The sequence below is a fragment of the Oncorhynchus masou genome, chromosome 24 (assembly GCF_036934945.1).
Source record: "Oncorhynchus masou masou isolate Uvic2021 chromosome 24, UVic_Omas_1.1, whole genome shotgun sequence".
In the NCBI taxonomy this organism is placed as follows: Eukaryota; Metazoa; Chordata; class Actinopteri; order Salmoniformes; family Salmonidae; genus Oncorhynchus; species Oncorhynchus masou.
In genome coordinates this window covers 78,487,819-78,510,553 of record NC_088235.1, presented here as the reverse complement: position 1 = coordinate 78,510,553, position 22,735 = coordinate 78,487,819, and the positions used below count along the sequence as shown (strand labels likewise).

Genomic DNA, 22,735 nt, shown 5'->3' with positions numbered 1-22,735 from the left:
GATGAGCTATTGCAGAGGCGATGGACCCTGGCATACACACACACACACACACACACACTCTCTCTCTCTCTCTCTCTCTCTCTCTCTCTCTCTCTCTCTCTCTCTCTCTCTCTCTCTCTCTCTCTCTCTCTCGCGCTCTCTCTCTCTATCTCACACACACACACATACACACACTGCTCCAACTCTGGGTGTTTACCTCACGGTGCAGCGAGGACCCTGCTGTGTAGCTATCGTCATGGTTGACTTGGAGCAGCAGGCTTGAGAGGAGAGGAGAGGCTGTGGTTGCCATCCCTCTCTCGCCCCTTAATAAGACCACACATAAATGATTCAACCCTGAAGAGAGGAGATCGCAGCCCTCTCCTATTTGAATGTCATTCATAAGGAAAACTTTGAACCATGAGCATGGAACTAAGTAGACGAGAACTCTGACAGATACTTTACGATACTATAAAGAAGGCGCTAACGTTCTATAATGAAGTACTCAAGAATACTGAAAGGATCGTTTATAGTATTGCCTCTTTTGAGATGGTAATATCCCCTTTTAAATGTAAGGCAATCAATCTCTCTTTCACTGAAGTGCCTTAACCGAACTACCCCTATCAAGTTCATGTTCAGCCATGTCATTCTTCCCTGTAATACGTTCCATGGCCTGCTGCCTGTCCCCATCCCTTCATCCCAGCTCCTCTGGTCCTTTGATGCTCCTGCTTCCCTCCCTCCCTCCTCCTCCCCCTCTTCCAGGCCCTCCAGACAGTTTCCATGGAGACCACCGCAGGGAGTCATATAGATTCCTCCAAACTCGTTGTCCAATGACCATGTCACATCGCCGTGCAGTGCACAGCCCATCACAGACGGGAGAGAGGGGAGAGAGACTGTTCGTTGTTCCTGTACTATACTCTACTGTATATACACTACATAACCAAAATATGTGGACACCTGCTCGTCAAACTTCTCATTCCAAAATCATGGGCATTAATATGGAGTTGCTACCCCCTTTTCTGCTACAACAGTCTCCACTCTTCTGGGAAGGCTTTCTAATAAATGTTGGAACATTGCTGCAGGGACTTGCTTCCACTCAGCCACGAGCATTAGTGAGGTCGGGCACTGATGTTGGGACAGGCCTGGCTCGCAGTCTGTGTTCCAATTGATCCCATAGGTGTTCGATGGGGTTGAGGTCAGGGCTCTGTGCAAACTAGTCAAGTTCTTCCACACAGATCTCTACAAACCAGTTCTGTGTGGACCTCACTTTGTGCACAGGGGCATTGTTATGCTGAAACAGGAAAGGGCCTTCCCCAAACTGTTGCCACAAAGTTGAAAACACAGAATCATCTAGAACGTAATTGTATGCTATTGGGTTAAGATTTCCCTTCACTGGAACTGAAAAACAGCCCAGACCATTATTCCTAATCCACCATACTTTACAGTTGGCACTATGCATTCGTTCTCCTGGCATCTGCCATACCCAGATTTGTTTGTTGGACTGCCAGATGGTGAAGTGTGATTCATCACTCCAGAGAAAGTGTTTCCACTGCTCCAACAGCGGTGAGCTTTCACCACTCCAGCCGACGCTTGGCATTGAGCATGGTGATCTTAGGCTGCTCGGCCATGGAAACCCATTTCATGAAGCTCCCGATAAACGGTTCTTGTGCTGACATTGTTTCCAGAGGCAGTTTGGAACTCTGTAGTGCTTCAGCACTCGGCAGTCCCGTTCTGTGAGCTTGTGTGGCCTGCCACTTTGCGGCTGAGCCGTTGTTGCTCCTAGACATTTCCACTTCACAATAACAGGACTTATAATTTTACCAGGGCAGCTCTAGCAGGGCAGAAATTTGACAAATTTACTAATTGGAAAGGTGGCATCCTATTGCGGTGCCATGTTGAAAGTCACTGAGCTCTTTAGTAAGGCCATTCTACTGCCATTGTTTGTCTGTGGACATTGCATGGTTGTGTGCTTGATTTTATACACCTGTCAGCAACGGGTGAGGCTGAAATAGCCAAATCTACTAATTTGAAAGGGTGTCCAGATACTTTTGTATATATAGTGTAGCATATTGTATCACCGTCACATGGTGCTAGCCTTCTAAACTGGGACCTCATTATCAGTTCATACTGCAGATTCTCTATGTCTGTCTTTCTGTCTCAGTACCCCCTCTCTCTCTCGCTCTCAATCTTTTTTCTCTCTCTCTCCTCTCTTTCTTTCTCATCCTCACACCTTTTCATGTTTCCATCCTGAAGCAAAACCATTCCCACCCTTCTGTTTACTTCAAACCTCTCTTTCTCTCTTTCTCCCTGTCTTTCTCTATCTCTCCCTCTGTCTCTCTCCCTCTGTCTGTCTCTCTCTATCTCTGTCTCTCCCTCTGTCTTTTTCTCTCTCTCTCCCTCTCCCTCTGTCTCTCCCTCTGTCTCTCCCTCTGTCTCTCTCTCTCTGTCTCTCCCTCTTGTCTCTCTCTCTCTCTCCCTCACTCTCTCTCTCCCTCTGTCTCTCTCTCTCTCTGTCTCTCTCTCTCTCTCTCTCGCTCTTTCTCCACAACAGCATCCTGCCAGAGAAAGTCCTGTTGTGCTGTCACAGCGAATCTTCCGTGTGTTAGCATTAGGGACGTCTTTATAGATTAATAAAAGCCCTGTGACGATTCTGTCACAGAGTTTCATCTGTTCCCTGTGTACGGCAGTATAGTCTCTGGTCTGAGAGCTTTTGGTGCTATTGAGTGGTAACACGCACACACACAAATACTAGGCCCGCCCGCACACACACACACACACACACACACACACTGGCACGCACATACTCACTGTGGATTCATGTTGCTCTCTATGCCCGCCATCCCAACTCCAAAGCTTCTCCCACTCACTGCTTACTTCAGCAGAAACTACACATGGAAGAAATCCTTCACATACAGACAACACCACCAGCAACAGGCTTTCTTCACTGGTGTTCCCTGTGATGGGAAAACTCACAATCCACACAACTCCTACCAACTAAGTTATTGTAGTACTGAAGTAATAGTTCTCAATAACATAGACAGAGTTTGAACAACAACCACATAAAGAGCAACCCAATCCCCATGTGATAAATGCAGCCCCCCCCCCCCCCCCAGAACAAATAAGTAGATAAATTGAAAAGGAAGCCTGTTAAAGTATTATGCTCCAGCTATTTAATCCCAGGGCTTGTCGTTGTGGACTGACATACTGCTGCCTTTATCGAAAATGCGCACTCCTCACGTGCTGCTTTAACCCAGAGAACCTACTGGAGAATGCTACTGCTTTGCCAATGTTTTCTCCTCCTCCTTCTCCTTGCTTGCCTGCTTTTCCATCCGTTGCATAAATATGTATTCAGCGTTATGAGAAGTTAGCGAGGAATGTTGTCTGATAAAGGTGTTAAATCCTCCTGTGTGTTGTGTAGCTGGTGGCAGTGATTAATGCCAGGCTAACAGTATTGTAGAGAGATGGAGAGGAGGACTTAAACACCAACGCTAAATCTAAACACTCGCGTCTGTAGGAAGAAGCATGGAAAATAAATATGTATTCCTACCTCTCTGTCTCTCGGTCTCTCTCTATTTCCCTCTTCCTGTCTCTCTACTTCCCTCTTCCTGTCTCTACTTCCCTCTTCCTGTCTCTCTATTTCCCTCTTCCTGTCTCTCTATTTCCCTCTTCCTGTCTCTCTACTTCCCTCTTCCTGTCTCTCTACTTCCCTCTTCCTGTCTCTACTTCCCTCTTCCTGTCTCTCTATTTCCCTCTTCCTGTCTCTCTATTTCCCTCTTCCTGTCTCTCTACTTCCCTCTTCCTGTCTCTCTACTTCCCTCTCCATTTCCTTCTTTATGTTTCTTCTTCCACTTCTTCTTCGCCGTCGTCTTCGTCTCTCTCGCTATCTCCCCCCTCTCTCACGCTCTCTCTCTCTCATTCTCTTGTTTCTCTTTTAATTCAGTCCTTGCCAACCCTATAGCTATATTGTACATACTGCACATACTACAGGTAACTGCCATAAATAATGGAAACACTTGAGTAAATTAGGGATATAAAGTATATTGAAAGCTGGTGCTCCCACACAGGTGTGGTTCCTGAGTTAATTAAGCAATTAACATCCCATCATGCTTAGGGTCATGTAAAAAAAGCTGAGCAGACCATTCTTTTGGCTGCCATGTCTATGCCCCCATAGGATGACAATGTTCCCATCCACAGGGAACGAGTGGTCATGGTTTGATGAGCATGAAAAGCCGTCTTACAGTAGTCACCAGATCTCAACCCAATTGAACACTTATGGAAGATTCTGGAGCAGCGCTTGAGACAGCATTTTCCACCTTCATCAACAAAACCAACCCTCCACTAGAGTTCCAGATATTTGTAGAATCTATGCCAAGATGCATTGAAGCTGTTCTGGCTTGTGGTGCCCCAACACCCTATTGAGAAACTTTATGTGGGTGTTTCTTTTATTTTGGCATTTACCTGTATATTTCCATGACCCATTTGTGTTGTACTGTATTCGGCTCATAAAGCAGACTTGTGTGTAACTCCCTGTGTGCAGATGCTTTATGCATCACATATTTATAGCAGCAGTTTATGACACACTGTAATCAGACAGTAGGGCTTAGGTACTGTAAGCAGCTTTTAGGTAGCAGCTACTTTACACTACTTTACAGTCTGTATTGCTTTGATGAGTGCAACTAAAAAAAAGTGTTAACTGTAGCCCTTTATTTCCCTTTATAGTTTACACCAGTCTCAACGTCAACAGTGAAGAGGTGACTCCGGGATGCTGGCCTTCCAGGCAGAGTTCCTCTGTCCAGTGTCTGTGTTCTCTTGCCCATCTTAATCTTTTATTTTTATTGGGCAGTCTGAGATATGGCTTTTTCTTTGCAACTCTGCCTAGAAGGCCAGCATCCCGGAGACGCCTCTTCACTGTTGACGTTGAGACTGGTGTTTTGTGGGTTCTATTTAATGAATCTCCCAGTTGAGGACTTGTGAGGCATCTGTTTCTCAAACTTGACACTCTGATGTACTTGTCCTCTTGCTCAGTTGTGCACCAGAGCCTCCCACTCATCTTTCTATTCTGGTTAGAGCCAGTTTGCGCTGTTCTGTCAAGTGAGTAGTACACAGCGTTGTACGAGATCTTCAGTTTCTTGGCAATTTCTCTTATGGAATTGCCTTCATTTCTCAGAACAAGAATAGACTGACGTGTTTCAGAAGAAAGTTCTTTGTGTCTTGCCATTTTGAGCCTGTAATCTAACCCACAAATGCTGATGCTCCAGATACTCAACTAGTCTAAAGAAGGCCAGTTTTATTGCTTCGTTAGTCAGCAAAACAGTTTTAAGCTGCACTAACATAATTGCAATCAATTTGATCAATTAGCCTTTTAAAATGATCAATTAGCCTTTTAAAATGATTCACTTGGATTAGCTAGCATAAAATGTCATTGAAACACAGGAGTGATGGCTGCTGATAATGGGCCGAGATATTCCATAATTAAATCAGCCGTTTCCAGCTACAATAGTCATTTACAAATTAACAAATTCTATGCTGTATTTCTGATCAATTTGACATTATTTTAATTGACAAAAAATGTGCTTTTCTTTCAAAAACAAGGACATTTCTAAGTGACCCCAAAATGTTGAACGGTAGTGTGTGTATACAGTTGAAGTCGGAAGTTTACATACACTTAGGTTGGAGTCATTAAAACTCGTTTTTCAACCACTCCACAAATTTCTTGTTAACAAACTATAGTTTGGCAAGTCGGTTAGGACATCTACTTTGTGCATGACACAAGTAATTTTTCCAACAATTGTTTACAGACAGATTATTTCACTTATAATTCACTGTATCACAATTCCAGTGGGTCAGAAGTTTACATACACTATGTTGACTGTGCCTTTAAACAGCTTGGAAAAATCCAGAAAATGAAGGCATGGCTTTCGAAGCTTCTGATAGGCTAATTGACATCATTTGAGTCAATTGGAGGTATACCTGTGGATGTATTTCAAGGCCTACCATCAAACTCAGTGTCTCTTTGCTTGACATCATGGGAAGATCAAAAGAAATCAGCCAAGACCTGAGAAAAAAATTGTAGACCTCCACAAGTCTGGTTCAACCTTGGGAGCAATTTTCAAATGCCTGAGGGTTCCACGTTCATCTGGGAATGTAATGAAATAAATCAGCTAATATTATTCTGACATTTCACATTCTTAAAATGAAGTGGTGGTCCTAACTGACCTAGAACAGGGCATTTTTACTTGGACTAAATGTCAGTAATTGTGAATAACTGAGTTTAAATGTATTTGGCAAAGGTGTACTGTATGTAAACTTCTGACTTCAACTCTCTATATATTATTTTTTTGTTGGACATAAGACTGTAAAAACACCAGGAAATCAGCTCCAAGTAATTTGAGAAAGTAATTGAGAAAGTCATTTGAGATATAAGAAATCTGTTCCCAAGTATTCCCACGCATAATAGACACGTGATCGTATACAAATGTAAGCAGGGTTTGGAATGATTATGTTTTAGTCAAACATTATATCTGTTTGTGGTCTTCTTGTGGTCAATTTGCAGTCTACAAATTATTTGTAACATCCGCTCAACAACAAAACAATTGGCCTGCAGCTGAATCTATACTGAACAAAAATATAAATGCAACATTTAAAGTGTTGGTCCAATGTTTCATGAACTGAAATAAAATATCCCATACATTTTCCTTATGCACAAAAAGTTTACTTAGCTCAAATTTTGTGCACAAATTTGTTTACATCCCTTTTAGTGATTATTTCTACTTTGCCAAGGTAATCCATCCACCTGACAGGAGTGGCATATTAAGAAGCTGATTAAACAGCATGATCGTTACACAGGTGCACCTTGTGCTGGGGACAATAAAAGGCCACTCTAAAATGTGCAGTTTTGTCACACAACACAATGCCACAGATGTCTCAAGTTTTGAGGAAGCATGCAATTGGCACGCTGACTGCAGGAATGTCCACCAGAGCTGTTGAATTGAATGTTGATTTCTCTACCATAAGCCACCTCCAACGTTGTTTCAGAGTTTGGCAATACGTCCAACTGGTCTCACAATCGCAGACCCCGTATAACCACTCCAGCCCAGGACCTCCCATGTCGCAAGGATCTGTACACAATTCCAGGAAGCCTGCATACCAAACATTTCACCCATTGAGCACGTTTGGGATGCTCTGGAATGAGATGTACAACAGTATGTTACAGTTCCCATCCATATCCAGCAACTTCACACAGCCAGTCTCTTATTATTATTTTGTGACTTCACTTGAAGTGACTGACCTTCATGTCTTAGAGTAATGATAGACTGTCGTTTGTCTTTGCTTATTTGAGCTGTTCTTGCCATAATATGGACTTGGTCTTTTACCAAATAGGGCTATCTTCTGTATACCACTCCTACCTTGTCACAACACAACTGATTGGCTCAAATGTATTAAGGAAAGAAATTCCACAAATGAACGTTTAACAAGGCACACCTGTTAATTGAAATGCTTTCCAGGTGACCACCTGGAATGCCAAGCGGGTGTAAAGCTGTCATCGAGTGTGGCTACTTTGAAGAATGTCAAATATAAAATACATTTTGATTAGTTGAACACTTTTTTGGTTGCTACATGATTCTATGTGTAGTAACACATGATGTGTTATTTAATAATGTTGATGTCTTCACTATTATTCTACAATGTAGAAAATAGTTTTAAAAAATACAGAAAAGCCCTTGAATGAGTAAGTCCAAACTTTAGACTGGTACTGTACATCTGAGTTGTTTGAGTAAGAGACAGAAGAGAGATGCTGTTTTATGCAGTATTGTGTTTTAAGACAGGCATCTCCAGGGTCAGCCTGGAGCCGTTGAGCCGCTGTGGGTCCTGTCTAAACCACGACTCGGCATAAACCGCAAGGAAAGCCAGCAAATTGATCTTCCTTTGGGTATTTATCGAGGCTATTAATGCTAATGAAGATTTGTGTTATAATAAAACACGTCGAGAGGGACACGTACCGGGGCTCGGAGCAGAAGGCGGGTGGATCGAGTGGGCTTCAAGTCTTTGCCGTCTCTCTTAATCCTGCCAGCGCTCGTCCTCGCTCTGAGCATGATCCACCTCACTGGGGGCCTCGCATCTGCGGGAGCCGCACGGCGCCAGGAAAATTATCACTAAGTTTTCAGGCAACTTGGCAGGGACGAGTCAAACAGAATAATGAAACGCTGTCAAACGACTGACTCCAGCTCTCAGCCCATATGCTATTGTCTCTGTTTGCCAAGTCTGTTCTGGGGGAAAATGAAAGCCCATCTTGTCGTTGTGTGGCAGGATAGGAATCTGTGTTGAATGTCATTCAAGGTGCTTAATTAGGGACGTGTTCCAGGAGCAATCCCCTTCATCTCCTCTAGGACTGTGTGGCAGAGGGAGCGAGTCTTAGCATTGGGAAGCAATGCTTCCTTTTCTCTTTCTATCTCTCCCAGGCAATACCAATACCAACACCCACACACAATCTCTCTCTCTCACATATTCATACATACATACATATTGTAGACACACACACACACACACACACACACACACACACACACACACACACACACACACATGTTATGTTCTTCTATCCTCATGGGACCTAAAATACATTTCCATTCTAAATCCTATTATCACCAACCCTGATCTTAACCCTTACCGTAACTTTAACCTTCACCCTTAACCCAAACCTGTAACTCCTAACCCGAAATCTAACCACTAACCCCTTACCCTAACTCTAATTGTAACCCTAAGCCTAAACCTAACCCCTAAACTTAAAATAGCCTTTGTCTCCACAAGGAAGAATGTTCCTTGTTTTACTATTCTTGTGGGAACTTTGTGGGATTTTTGGTCCCCACAAGGATATAAGAACCTACCTACCTACCTGCCTGCCTGCCTGCCTGTCTGCCTGCCCGCCCGCCCGCCCGCCCGCACGCACACACACACGCACACCTATAACCTCCCTTGCATATAACTGACAGCCTTCCAGGATTAGCCCCTATAGACAGAGCGCTAGCATGGAGCCATTAGACTAGGTGCTGTGGTGATCCAGTATGTGCCGGCTAAGAGGCAGAACTGTTAGACAGAGTGTTGGGGTCCTGGCCTCCTCTTCTCTAATGGTCTCCCCAGTGTACACTGGGCCTGTAAACAGAGGCTCTGAGCTTTCTAGTGCCGATGGGCGTCCTGGCAAGCCCACCAATAACAGAGCTCCACTGCTGATGGCCTGAACACCCAGCAGCTCATTTCAGTTTAGGGAGCTAGTTACAGCTACATACAGTAGATACTACCAGGCCTATTTTACATGTGTATCCCTCTATCCCACTCATTCCCCTCTGCTCCCATCCACAGTCCACATACTGTACATATACAGCAGGTCTGTAAAGGTCTGTCCCATCGTGTGTGTGTGTGTGTGTGTCCTCCCTCTGTCTCCAGCTCTATGCCAGCGGCTTGGGGGTAAATGTCACGTCTCCAGGTAATTAGGTGGAATGAGGCAGGCAGGCATCAGAGAGCATTAGTAATGTCCAATCTTCACCCATTAGATTGATGGTAATGCTCACCCGATTAGACTCCTCATCACAGAGCTGTAATAACCATAATAACCCCCCATCCTATCCTCCATTTAGACATTCTCACTAAAAGCAAAGGGTGTCTCTGTGAGAGTGTGGAAGGCTCTCTCCGACTCTGGGTGGCCTCGTTTAAATGGCAAAGAGCTGTCAGTCATTAAAGCGAGTGTCACAGGGAGAGGGAGAGGGGATGAGGGAGAGGGAGAGGGGAAGAGGGAGAGAGAGGGGGGAGGTGAAAGGCAGCACACACACAGCGTTTCATCATCAGAGGTCTCAAAAAGCCACGGCGCACAAATATCACATGGTGAAGTGGATAAACGACCCAATCACTCAGCTGGAAGCGTTTGGCCTTTTATTTCCCTAACTGATGCTCATTCCCTGCTCACTCTGAATATTAATGGAAGAAATGTGCTTCAGTCCAAACAAAAAAATAAAAACTTGAAGTAACGCATTAATATCAGGCATTGAGACTTCTGTCGGTGGAGGAAATCAGTCGAGACAGTCTTAAGATCTGTGAGCAGACCCGTATCTGTGTTGGCTTCCTTCTGGGTCAGGCTGTCTCTCTGTCGGCTCTGTCTGTCTGTCTGCACAGGCATGGTCCCTTTCTTTCTGCAATATTGATAGTCTGGGTGAAATCGTCTAATGAGCAGTAGATATCACACCAAAGGAACTGATGAATAATGTTGGCGTGGGTGTGTGTGTGTGTGTGTGTGTGTGTGTGTGTGTGTGTGTGTGTGTGTGTGTGTGTGTGTGTGTGTGTGTGGGTGTTTGACTGTGCTTGTGCATATGTGTGTGTGTGTGTGTGAGTGTGTCAGCGCCGCAGGCTCTTTCCTCTCAGGCTGTTGGATTAAGCTGCTCTGTGCGCCTCCTTCACACCACTGGCCTCTTTCATGGCAGCTCCCAGGAGGGCTGGCTGGTAAAGGCCCAACAGTGGGCAGCCCATGCCTTACACGCTGTCTGGGCATGGTGCCAGATGCAGCCTACGGTGTGTGTGTGCGCGCGCCCCTACATAGCCCCCCAGTGTCTCCCTTCTCCCTGTTTCTGCAGATAACAACCCAGTCTACGCCGACGCAGGCCATGTTGGACACACTCCCGACCCCAATACAATATACCAACCACCCATCTTTTTACTCCAGAGTCATGATTTGTTTTTTTCCGAGTGACTCGTTCATTTTAGTCATTGGTTTGACCTGCTAGTGGCGCAATGAGTCCTACAGCAGAATTAATACACACTCCTCTGGCTCAGCGGCTCCGGAGACGTGCTCCGACCACCTCCTCTCTGTCATATACACACAGGAAAGTAGATCATGAGCATAGAGAAACAAAATACATGTTTATAATGGATGAATGGTCGCAGGGTGCGAGAATGACCGCAATGAATTGATTGTTGAATATTATGGACACAGCTTTGTACAACCGATTCTCTGGCCGAAGGCTACGCGTTAGTTTCTTCTCCGCTATGAGAGGAGTGAGGAAGTAGCCAACGATAGAGTAGCGGGAAAAACATGCATTCAAATCATTCTGTCAAGAGTCGTTCACAGTCTAGTCCGGTTGCGGCCACAACTCGTTTCGAATGTATCAAGAAATAGGCTTATTTGAATGCCGAGCAATCAACAAATGTACACTGTTTAAACACACATTTACAAGTCTCAGTCTCAAATAACAGCTCCAATAAGCCCCCTATGGTGAACGACGTGAACGAGAGGCTCGTAGAGCCATGACTCTTTCGAGTTTCCAGTTCATTGTTAGCCGATACGGGTTCCCGCTCTGAGCATTGCAGACTGAAATCAACATTACAGACTCTAAATATTTGTTATTTTGACTGAACGAGTGGGAAAGATCAGAGTCAGTAAACATAGCCAAACTTCCCAGTACTACATCTCCTTTCCTAACTTGTTGGAAATATAGTTTAAATAGCTTATAGCTTATAGCTCATATTATACAGTTTGGCTACAAAAAACCAACTAGGTCACTGTTGCAAAACAGGCTTTGTTTTCAATGTCTACCTGGCTCAATTAAAGGACATTTGGAGAATAGTACACCTCCCTACATCATACTGTTCAATGCAATTGTGTGGAACAGCAGAGTATTATTTGATGATGAAAGCTACTTGGGCAGCAGAGACTGTGTGAGCTGACGGTAGCTGTGGAGGGAACCGAGATCTAGCCATCTTCTCTCTCCGTGACATCTGGATGGTACTTCAACATCCCTGAGGTTTACAGCAGGCTCAATGATTTTCCCATTATCTCTCACCTCTGCTCCGCCTAATTCATCCGATGAGTGAAAATGGGCCTCGTACACAGGCACTGCTGTTGGGAAATACGAAAGTGTGATGAACGAATGTGTGTCCAATTGCCGTAGAGTGTTGAAGTGAACAGCCAAACTTCCCCCACCCGCCCGCCACATTCAGTCGCACACAAACACACACACAAACACACACACAAACACACACACAAACACACACATTGTAGCCCAGTGAGTGAGTACGTTATCTTGGAGCCTCCTGGGAGCAGAAGGCAGAGATTAGAGTCTGCAGCCCTGCAGATGTGTTCACATCACACAGGCCTCCACAGAGTGTGTTTTGCGCGCGTGCGTGCGTGTGTGTGTGTATGTGTGTGAGTGCATGTGCCAATTTGTTTGGTGCCATGGCAATTCACCATTCGTTCAACATGCGCTCCCACATTCTGCACATGTGATAGGGCATGAGGGTACTGCTGTAGTTACCCTGTCACTACACGTTAAGTATCGCTTCCTGTTATTTGGGCAAAGCAATTTGCTACATGTTGTTCCCCTGACTGAGAACAAATACAGACTAGATTGCTTTGAGCGCCTGCCGATGGAAGGTTGTGAATAGTAATAATGAGCAAGGGCAGTGCATTCTGCTGGTGCTGAGTGTTTCAGGACCACGGACAGCTCTCCTCTGGAGGGATCCACTTCAAGCGTTCATCTGTTCTCCTCTGGGCATGTAGAGAGGTGTCTGATGACTATTATCACTGCATGGCGTTGTGGGGAACAGTAACCTACAAGATAGTGCATCATATGGACAGCGGCTCTGTGTAATATAAGTGGACTGGACAGTCTCTACAGCTAGCGCTCATCCACTTACAAACACACACACACACACACACACACACACACACACCCTCCTCTCCTTGGCCCCTTTCCTCTGAGCTCCTCTCATGTCGGCCTGGAAGTGTTTGCATGCGAAGCAGGGTTCCATACGGCCCTATTTGCACTGCACAATTTAACCGTGTGGCTTTAGATGTGTTGGGGGGAAAGCTGAGGCCGTCTCTCTTCGATCCCCACTCTGTAGGGGTAGGAGAGAAAGGGGGGCTGGTTTGACAGAAAAGCCCTGAACCCCCTTCCCCAAACGCAGATGGATACACACACATGAACGCGCACATGCTGTCTCTGTTTCCCTCACACATCCTCCGTAGACACAGTGAATGGGTGCAGCTGAGCACTGCCATACAGTGAACTCCAAGGAAGATGGATGGAGAGAGAGCGATGGCATAGGGGGAGGGAGGGAGAGGCTCAGTGCTTTCCGACAGGGAGAAAGGGGATGGATAGAGGGAGAGAGATAGAGAGTGAAAAAAGGGACGAAGCGGGAGGCAGAGGGATGGAGGACGAGGCTCAATGCTGACAGGGATGAAGGGAAAGGAAGAGGGAAACGGGACGGAGAGAAAGTAGGAACGAAGAGACAGGAGCAGAGTCCTGACAGGGGCTGTGACAGGGTTGAATTAGTCCGGATGGCGTCCCCACTGGGAGACATTTCTGGGGATTGTTGTCATTTAAAATAGATTAAAGAGCCTTTCACAGGGCTAAGCTGCTTCCTCATACTGCTCTGCTCCCATCCCATCCCACTGCCTGACTGGGATTAGGCCTGGACGGACGTCACAGAGGGGGAGGGAGGGAGGGAGGGAGGGAGGGAGGGAGGGAGGGAGGGAGGGAGGGAGGGAAAGTAGAGCACTGGAATGAATGAATGAATGAATTACATTTTATTTTCGTGTCCAATCGGCAGTTGGCAGATTGGGATTGATTGACACGTAAACATTACAAAAATTCACTATGGTAATTAAATTATCATTCTTCTTCGGGTGTTCTCTGCAGTTCACATCAGTAAATAAGGTTAAAAATCAGTAAATAAGGTTATCCAAACAATAATGATATCCCTAGAGCAGAAAGATTATATGCACATACATACATCCGTATACACTGAATCCACTGTGTGTTTGTACTTCCATGCACATGGTTGTGTGAACCTGAGATATATGAGTATGCATCTGTGTGTTTCTGTAGACTAACCCCCCCCCCCTCTCTCTCTCTGTCTCTCTCTCTGTCTCTCTCTCTGTCTCTCTCTATCTCTCTCTCTCTCTCTCTCTCTCTGTCTCTCTCTCTCCCTGTTTCTGTGTCTCTCTCTCCCTGTCTCTCCCTTTCTGTCTCTCTGTCTCTGTCTCTCTGTATCTCTGTCTCTGTTTCTCTCTGTCTCTCCCTTTCTGTCTATCTGTTTCTCTCTCTCCCTGTCTCTCTGTCTCTCTCCTCTCTCTCTGTCTCTCTCTCTCTCCCTTTCTCTCTCTCTCTCTCCCTGTCTCTCTCTGTCTCTCTCCTTCTCTCTCTCTCTGTCTCTCTCTCTCTCCCTGTCTCTCTGTCTGTCTCTCTGTTTCTCTCTCTCTCTGTCTGTCTCTCTCTCTGTCTCTCTCTTTCTCTCTCTCTCTCCCTGTCTCTCTGTTTCTCTCTCTCCCTGTCTCTGTCTCTCTGTTTCTCTCTCTCTCTCCCTGTCTCTCTCCTTCTCTCTCTGTCTCTCTCTGCCTCTCTCTGTCGCTGTCTCTCTGTTTCTCTCTCTCTCTTCCTGTCTCCCTGTCTCTCTCCTTCTCTCCCTGTCTCTCTCCTTCTCTCTCTGTCTCTCTCCTTCTCTCTCTGTCGCTCTCCTGTCTCTCTCTCTCTCTCTCTCCTCTCCTCTCTCTCTTCTCTCTGTGTCTCTCTCTGTATGTGCAGACACAGAGGGCTGTGAACACACATGGAGGAAGTTCCATGGCCACTGCTACAGGTACTTCAGCCGCAGACACACCTGGGAGGATGCAGAGAAGGACTGCAGGGAGCACAGCGGACACCTGGCCAGCATACACACACTCCAGGAGCAGGACTTCATCAACGGTGGGTGTCTTCCAATCAGTGCAACTTTACGGAATATATAATGAAGCGCAGTCTCATGTTCTGGCATTGATCCTCAGAGGGATGGAGAAAGAAAGAACTGGATGAAAGGAAAGACAGAATAAAAGCCCCAGCATGTTGAACCCCTCCCAGTCCCAGAGAGGCCAGAGCTATACATCCCCCCACTCCTCCTCCCTATTCCTCCCCTCCACAGACACATTTACCGAAAAGTGTGTTTAATTGCCTCGAAAATGGACGTCTCCACCCCGACAATAAAGGGAGCAAAGCCATTAGGTAGATTAATGGGCCCCATAATTATGTTAATCAGAAACATCATGATTTAAATTTCATTACACCGCACCCAAATCTCATCAATGTTGCACCTTCTGCGAAGATTTGGCTGCTTCTGCCTTCTGCTATCTGGGGCTGAAATTGTGATAAGAGCTGAGCCTCCCTGGTGTGTGTGTGTGTGTGTGTGTGTGTGTGTGTGTGTGTGTGTGTGTGTGTGTGTGTGTGTGTGTGTGTGTGTGTGTGTGTGTGTGTGTGTGTGTGTGTGTGTGTGTGTGTGTGTGTGTGTGTGAGACTTGGGAATGGGTGGTAGTGCATTGGGGACTTAACATGCAGAATAGGAATGGAAATACTGCTGAATGGAAAAGTGGTCTTTTTAAAGGATGTGTTCATTTGTTTTGCCCTGTCGTTCAGGTCTGAGTCATGACAACACCTGGATCGGACTGAACGACAGAACAGTGGAAGAGGATTTCCAGTGGACTGACAACATGGACCTGGTGAGAGAGACCGAGGGAGAGGCAGAGGGAGAGGGAGAGACAGAGGGAGAGACAGGCAGAGGGAGAGACAGAGGGAGAGGCAGATGGAGAGACAGGCAGAGGGAGAGACAGAGGGAGAGACAGAGGGAGAGACAGAGGCAGAGACAGAGGGAGAGACAGAGGGAGAGACAGAGGGAGACACAGGCAGAGGGAGAGACAGGCAGAGGGAGAGACAGGCAGAGGGAGAGACAGGCAGAGGGAGAGGCAGATGGAGAGGCAGAGGGAGAGACAGAGGGAGAGACAGAGGCAGAGGGAGAGACAGAGGGAGAGACAGGCAGAGGGAGAGAGAGAGACAGAGGGAGAGGCAGATGGAGAGGCAGAGGGAGAGACAGAGGGAGAGACAGAGAGAGAGACAGAGGGAGAGGCAGAGGCAGAGAGAGAGACAGAGGGAGAGGCAGAGAGAGACAGATGGAGAGACAGAGGGAGAGACAGATGGAGAGACAGAGGGAGAGACAGAGGGAGAGACAGAGGGAGAGACAGAGGCAGAGAGAGAGACAGATGGAGAGACAGAGGGAGAGACAGAGAGAGAGACAGAGGCAGAGAGAGAGACAGAGGGAGAGGCAGAGAGAGAGGCAGAGGGAGAGGCAGAGGGAGAGGCAGAGGGAGAGGCAGAGGGAGAGACAGAGGGAGAGACAGAGGGAGAGGCAGAGGGAGAGCCAGAGGGAGAGGTAGAGACAGAGGGAGAGACAGAGGGAGAGGCAGAGGGAGAGACAGAGGGAGAGACAGAGGGAGAGACAGAGGGAGAGGGAGAGACAGAGCGAGAGACAGAGCGAGAGACAGAGCGAGAGACAGAGGGAGAGACAGAGGGAGAGACAGAGGGAGAGGGAGAGACAGAGCGAGAGACAGAGCGAGAGACAGAGGGAGAGACAGAGGGAGAGGGAGAGACAGAGGGAGAGACAGAGGGAGAGACAGAGCGAGAGACAGAGCGAGAGACAGAGCGAGAGACAGAGGGAGAGACAGAGGGAGAGACAGAGGGAGAGAGAGAGACAGAGGGAGAGACAGAGCGAGAGACAGAGCGAGAGACAGAGGGAGAGACAGAGGGAGAGACAGAGGGAGAGGGAGAGACAGAGCGAGAGACAGAGGGAGAGACAGAGGGAGAGGGAGAGACAGAGCGAGAGACAGAGCGAGAGACAGAGCGAGAGACAGAGCGAGTGACAGAGGGAGAGACAGAGGGAGAGACAGAGGGAGAGGCAGAGGGAGAGACAGAGGCAGAGACAGAGGGAGAGACAGAGGGAGAGACAGAGGCAGAGAGAGACAGAGGGAGAGGCAGAGAGAGAGACAGATGGAGAGGCAGATGGAGAGGCAGAGGGAGAGACAGAGGGAGAGACAGAGGGAGAGACAGAGGCAGAGACAGAGAGGGAGACAGAGGGAGACACAGGCAGAGGGAGACACAGGCAGAGGGAGAGACAGGCAGAGGGAGAGACAGGCAGAGGGAGAGACAGGCAGAGGGAGAGACAGAGGCAGAGAGAGAGACAGAGGGAGAGACAGAGGGAGAGACAGAGGCAGAGGGAGAGACAGAGGGAGAGACAGAGGGAGAGACAGAGGCAGAGACAGAGGGAGAGACAGAGGGAGAGACAGAGGGAGACACAGGCAGAGGGAGAGACAGGCAGAGGGAGAGACAGGCAGAGGGAGAGGCAGATGGAGAGGCAGAGGGAGAGACAGAGGCAGAGGGAGAGACAGATGGAGAGACAGGCAGAGGGAGAGAGAGAGACAGAGGGAGAGACAGATGGAGAGGGAGAGGCAGATGGAGAGGCAGAGGGAGAGACAGAGGGAGAGACAGAGAGAGAGACAGAGGGAGAGGCAGAGAGAGAGACAGCGGGAGAGGCAGAGAGAGACAGATGGAGAGACAGAGGGAGAGACAGATGGAGAGGCAGAGGGAGAGGCAGATGGAGAGGGAGAGACAGAGGGAGAGACAGAGGGAGAGACAGAGGGAGAGACAGGCAGAGGGAGAGACAGAGGGAGAGACAGAGAGAGAGACAGAGGGAGAGGCAGAGGCAGAGAGAGAGACAGAGGGAGAGGCAGAGAGAGACAGAGCGAGAGACAGAGCGAGAGACAGAGGGAGAGACAGAGGAGAGACAGAGGGAGAGGCAGAGGGAGAGACAGAGGGAGAGACAGAGAGAGAGACAGAGGGAGAGACAGAGGCAGAGAGAGAGACAGAGGGAGAGGCAGAGAGAGAGGCAGAGGGAGAGGCAGAGGGAGAGGCAGAGGGAGAGACAGAGGGAGAGACAGAGGGAGAGACAGAGGGAGAGGCAGAGGGAGAGCCAGAGGGAGAGGTAGAGACAGAGGGAGAGACAGAGGGAGGGGCAGAGGGAGAGACAGAGGCAGAGGGAGAGACAGACTGAGAGACAGAGCGAGAGACAGAGCGAGAGACAGAGCGAGAGACAGAGGGAGAGACAGAGGGAGAGGGAGAGACAGAGCGAGAGACAGAGCGAGAGACAGAGGGAGAGACAGAGGGAGAGACAGAGGGAGAGACAGAGCGAGAGACAGAGCGAGAGACAGAGGGAGAGACAGAGGAGAGAGCGAGAGACAGAGCGAGAGACAGAGGGAGAGACAGAGGGAGAGACAGAGGCAGAGGGAGAGACAGAGGGAGAGACAGAGGGAGAGGCAGAGGGAGAGACAGAGGCAGAGAGAGAGACAGAGGGAGAGGCAGAGAGAGAGACAGATGGAGAGGCAGATGGAGAGGCAGAGGGAGAGACAGAGGGAGAGACAGAGGGAGAGGCAGAGGGAGAGACAGAGGGAGAGACAGAGGGAGAGACAGAGGGAGAGACAGAGGGAGAGGCAGAGGGAGAGACAGAGGGAGAGACAGAGGGAGAGGGAGAGGGAGAGACAGAGGGAGAGACAGAGGGAGAGACAGAGGGAGAGACAGAGCGAGAGACAGAGGGAGAGACAGAGGGAGAGACAGAGGGAGAGACAGAGGGAGAGACAGAGGGAGAGACAGATGGAGAGACAGAGGGAGAGGGAGAGACAGAGGGAGAGACAGAGGGAGAGGCAGAGGGAGAGACAGAGGGAGAGACAGAGGGAGAGACAGAGGGAGAGGGAGAGACAGAGCGAGAGACAGAGCGAGAGACAGAGCGAGAGACAGAGGGAGAGACAGAGGGAGAGGCAGAGGGAGAGGCAGAGGGAGAGACAGAGGGAGAGACAGAGGGAGAGACAGAGGGAGAGGGAGAGGCAGAGGGAGAGACAGAGCGAGAGAGAGCGAGAGACAGAGGGAGAGACAGAGGGAGAGACAGAGGGAGAGGCAGAGGGAGAGGCAGAGGGAGAGACAGAGGGAGAGGGAGAGCAAGAGACAGAGGGAGAGACAGGCAGAGGGAGAGACAGGCAGAGAGAGAGCCAGAGGGAGAGGTAGAGACAGAGGGACAGGCAGAGACAGAGGCAGAGACAGGGGAGAGACAGAGGGAGAGGCAAAGAGAGAGGCAGAGACCGAGGGAGAGGCAGAGAGAGAGAGGCAGAGACAGAGGGAGAGGCAGAGAGAGAGGCAGAGACCGAGGGAGAGGCAGAGAGAGAGAGACAGATGGAGAGACAGAGGGAGAGGCAGAGGGAGAGACAGAGGGAGAGACAGAGGGAGAGGCAGAGGGAGAGACAGAGCGAGAGACAGAGCGAGAGACAGAGGGAGAGACAGAGCGAGAGACAGGGGGAGAGGCAGAGGGAGAGACAGAGGGAGAGGCAGAGGCAGACGGAGAGGCAGAGCGAGAGACAGAGGGAGAGCAAGAGACAGAGGGAGAGACAGGCAGAGGGAGAGACAGGCAGAGAGAGAGACAGAGGGAGAGGCAGAGACAGAGGCAGAGGCAGAGACAGAGGCAAAGAGAGAGGCAGAGACAGAGGGAGAGGCAGAGAGAGAGAGACAGAGGGAGAGGCAGAGACAGAGGGAGAGGCAGAGAGAGAGGGAGAGACAGAGGGAGAGGCAGAGACAGAGGGAGAGGCAGAGACAGAGGGAGAGGCAGAGACAGAGAGAGAGGCAGAGACAGAGGGAGAGGCAGAGACAGAGGGAGAGGCAGAGAGAGAGGGAGAGACAGAGGGAGAGGCAGAGACAGAGGGAGAGGCAGAGACAGAGGGAGAGGCAGAGACAGAGGGAGAGGCAGAGAGAGAGGCAGAGACAGAGGGAGAGGCAGAGGGAGAGGCAGAGACAGAGAGAGAGGGAGAGTCAGAGAGAGAGAGAGAGGCAGAGACAGAGAGAGAGGCAGAGACAGAGGGAGAGGCAGAGAGAGAGGGAGAGACAGAGGGAGAGGCAGAGAGAGAGGGAGAGACAGAGGGAGAGGCAGAAACAGAGAGAGAGGCAGAGACAGAGAGAGGCTGAGACAGAGGGAGAGGCAGAGAGAGAGAGGGAGAGGCAGAGACAGAGGGAACATCCTTCAGAAGCACAATAACCACAGTGACACCGCCTGCTATTGAAGAGTGCATTTCTCTCATAGCAGAGGTCCCTAGGGAGGATGTGGGTGCCAGCTAAAGGTCAGGTGGGAAGTTGATTGAGTGAATGTGTCGTTACCTGTGTATATGTACAGCCTCGCTCGCTGAACCACTTTTCTTCCTACCCTACTTCCATCTTCCTAGAGGCATCTCCTCTTTGCCTGTTGTTTAATAAGAGCTGCCATTACTCTGTCAGTCCATACCGCTGGAGAAAGACCTGTGTTGAGACACATCAGCTTCTTGTTCAGTAAAAGGGAACAGTGAAACAGTCTACAGTATCTATCACTTTCTTTTTTCCTTCTGTCTGTGTTGTGTGACTGCCTGTGTTGTGTGACTGCCTGTGTTGTGTGACTGCCTGTGTTGTGTGACTGCCTGTGTTGTGTGACTGCCTGTGTTGTGTGACTGTATGTGTTGTGTGACTGCCTGTGTTGCGTGACTGCCTGTGTTGTGTGACTGCCTGTGTTGTGTGACTGCCTGTGTTGCGTGACTGCCTGTGTTGTGTGACTGCCTGTGTTGTGTGACTGCCTGTATTGCGTGACTGCCTGTGTTGTGTGACTGCCTGTGTTGTGTGACTGCCTGTATTGCGTGACTGCCTGTGTTGTGTGACTGCCTGTGTTGTGTGACTGCCTGTGTTGTGTGACTGCCTGTGTTGTGTGACTGCCTGTGTTGCGTGACTGCCTGTGTTGTGTGACTTCCTGTGTTGTGTGACTGCCTGTGTTGTGTGACTGCCTGTGACTCGCTGTACTGTGCAGCAATATGAGAACTGGCGGGAGAACCAGCCGGACAACTTCTTTGCGGGTGGAGAGGACTGTGTGGTGATGATCGCCCACGAGAACGGCAAGTGGAACGACGTGCCCTGCAACTACAACCTGCCCTACGTATGCAAGAAGGGAACAGGTGAGAGGGAGAAAGAGGCGAGGGGTTGTAAGAGAGAGAGGGGGCGAGAGGGACTGAGAGTTTGAAAGAGATAGCGAGGGGAGGAAAAGTAAGTGGGTGAGAGAATGAAAAAGTTGAAGAGGAGGTGATATTATGCTTCCGCTGTGCTTTAAATACTTTAAAGGATACTTATAAGTATTCTGTCATCTTAGGCCTCTTCAATCAGTCAGTCTGGACCACAGGCTAACACTTGATCATTACAGCTCACCTCCAAGCGCAGTCAGCTCACTTGTAGTTATGCTTTCACACCTAAGGCAGCTCCTTACAGAGATGGCCTTACTGTCAGATCAAGGGATGAGACTTCTTCAGAACATTTAATCCACATAAAAATGATCCTCCTTTGTATGAAACATTGTTGGAAGAGTTTCACACAAAGTTTTGGGGCTGACTAGTAAAGTGTCTGTGTCACATGACCAGGCTTCTGTGGATCTGCTCTGTCATGGTGCTGTGAGATGCCAGAGAAGTTCGCATCCTAACATGCTCCTCTTTGGGCTTATTAGAGCAGACGGTCTTCAATTGCATTTGGGGCAGACAGAGAGACAGGGCATTAATAGCCAGCCAGGTAGATGTTTGTAGGTTTATTGAGACGACTGGCCAGACTCCAGAGCTGTCTTTAAGGAAATGGAGGATCGGGTCACTGCTAGATCCTCTTGGGTACCGATTTCAACTGGCCTCAGGCTAGAAACATTATTTATTTCATCTGAATGGTCACCAGAATTAGAGTTATAAAACCTAACAGTTAGTTAAGTTCCTCGTGCCACAGAGTTAGATCAGTCCCTCATGCCACAGAGTTAGATAAGTCCCTCATGCCACAGAGTTAGATAAGTCCCTCATGCCACATAGTTAGATAAGTCCCTCATGCCACAGAGTTAGTTAAGTTCCTCGTGCCACAGAGTTAGATCAGTCCCTCATGCCACAGAGTTAGATAAGTCCCTCATGCCACAGAGTTAGATAAGTCCCTCATGCCACATAGTTAGATAAGTCCCTCAAGCCATAGAGTTAGATAAGTCCCTCATGCCACAGAGTTAGATAAGTCCCTCATGCCACAGAGTTAGATAAGTCCCTCATGCCACAGAGTTAGATAAGTCTCTCATGCCACAGAGTTAGATAAGTCCCTCAAGCCATAGAGTTAGATAAGTCCCTCATGCCACAGAGTTAGATAAGTCCCTCATGCCACAGAGTTAGATAAGTCCCTCATGACACAGTTAGATAAGTCCCTCATGCCACAGAGTTAGATAAGTCCCTCATGCCACAGAGTTAGATAAGTCCCTCATGCCACAGAGTTAGATAAGTCTCTCATGCCACAGAGTTAGATAAGTCCCTCAAGCCATAGAGTTCGATAAGTCCCTCATGCCACAGAGTTAGATAAGTCCCTCATGACACAGTTAGATAAGTCCCTCATGCCATAAAGTTAGATAAGTCCCTCATGCCACACAGTTAGATAAGTCCCTCATGCCACAAAGTTAGATAAGTCCCTCATGCCACAGAGTTAGATAAGTCCCTCATGCCACAGAGTTAGATAAGTCCCTCATGCCACAGAGTTAGATAAGTCCCTCATGCCACAGAGTTAGATAAGTCCCTCATGCCACAGAGTTAGGTAAGTCCCCCATGCCACAGAGTTAGATAAGTCCCTCGTGCCACAGAGTTAGATAAGTCCCTCATTCCACAGAGTTAGAGAAGTCCCACATGCCACAGAGTTAGATAAGTCCCTCATGCCACAGAGTTAGATAAGTCCCTCATGCTACAGAGTTAGGTAAGTCCCTCATGCCACAGAGTTAGATAAGTCCCTCGTGCCACAGAGTTAGTTAAGTCCCTCATGCCACAGAGTTAGGTAAGTCCCTCATGCCACAGAGTTAGATAAGTCCCTCGTGC

The 22,735-nt window shown here is 48.5% G+C and overlaps 1 protein-coding gene across 1 annotated transcript in view; it reads left to right on the top strand.

Moving 5' to 3' along the window:
* The window catches only part of ncanb (neurocan b), a 163,520-nt gene that overhangs the window by 119,993 nt on the left and 20,792 nt on the right, over nucleotides 1-22,735 (top strand). The window contains exons 11-13 of the mRNA XM_064932957.1: nucleotides 14,544-14,702; nucleotides 15,402-15,484; nucleotides 20,680-20,824. Of these exons, the coding sequence (XP_064789029.1) occupies nucleotides 14,544-14,702; nucleotides 15,402-15,484; nucleotides 20,680-20,824 (387 nt within the window). The remainder of the gene's footprint in view (nucleotides 1-14,543; nucleotides 14,703-15,401; nucleotides 15,485-20,679; nucleotides 20,825-22,735) is intronic.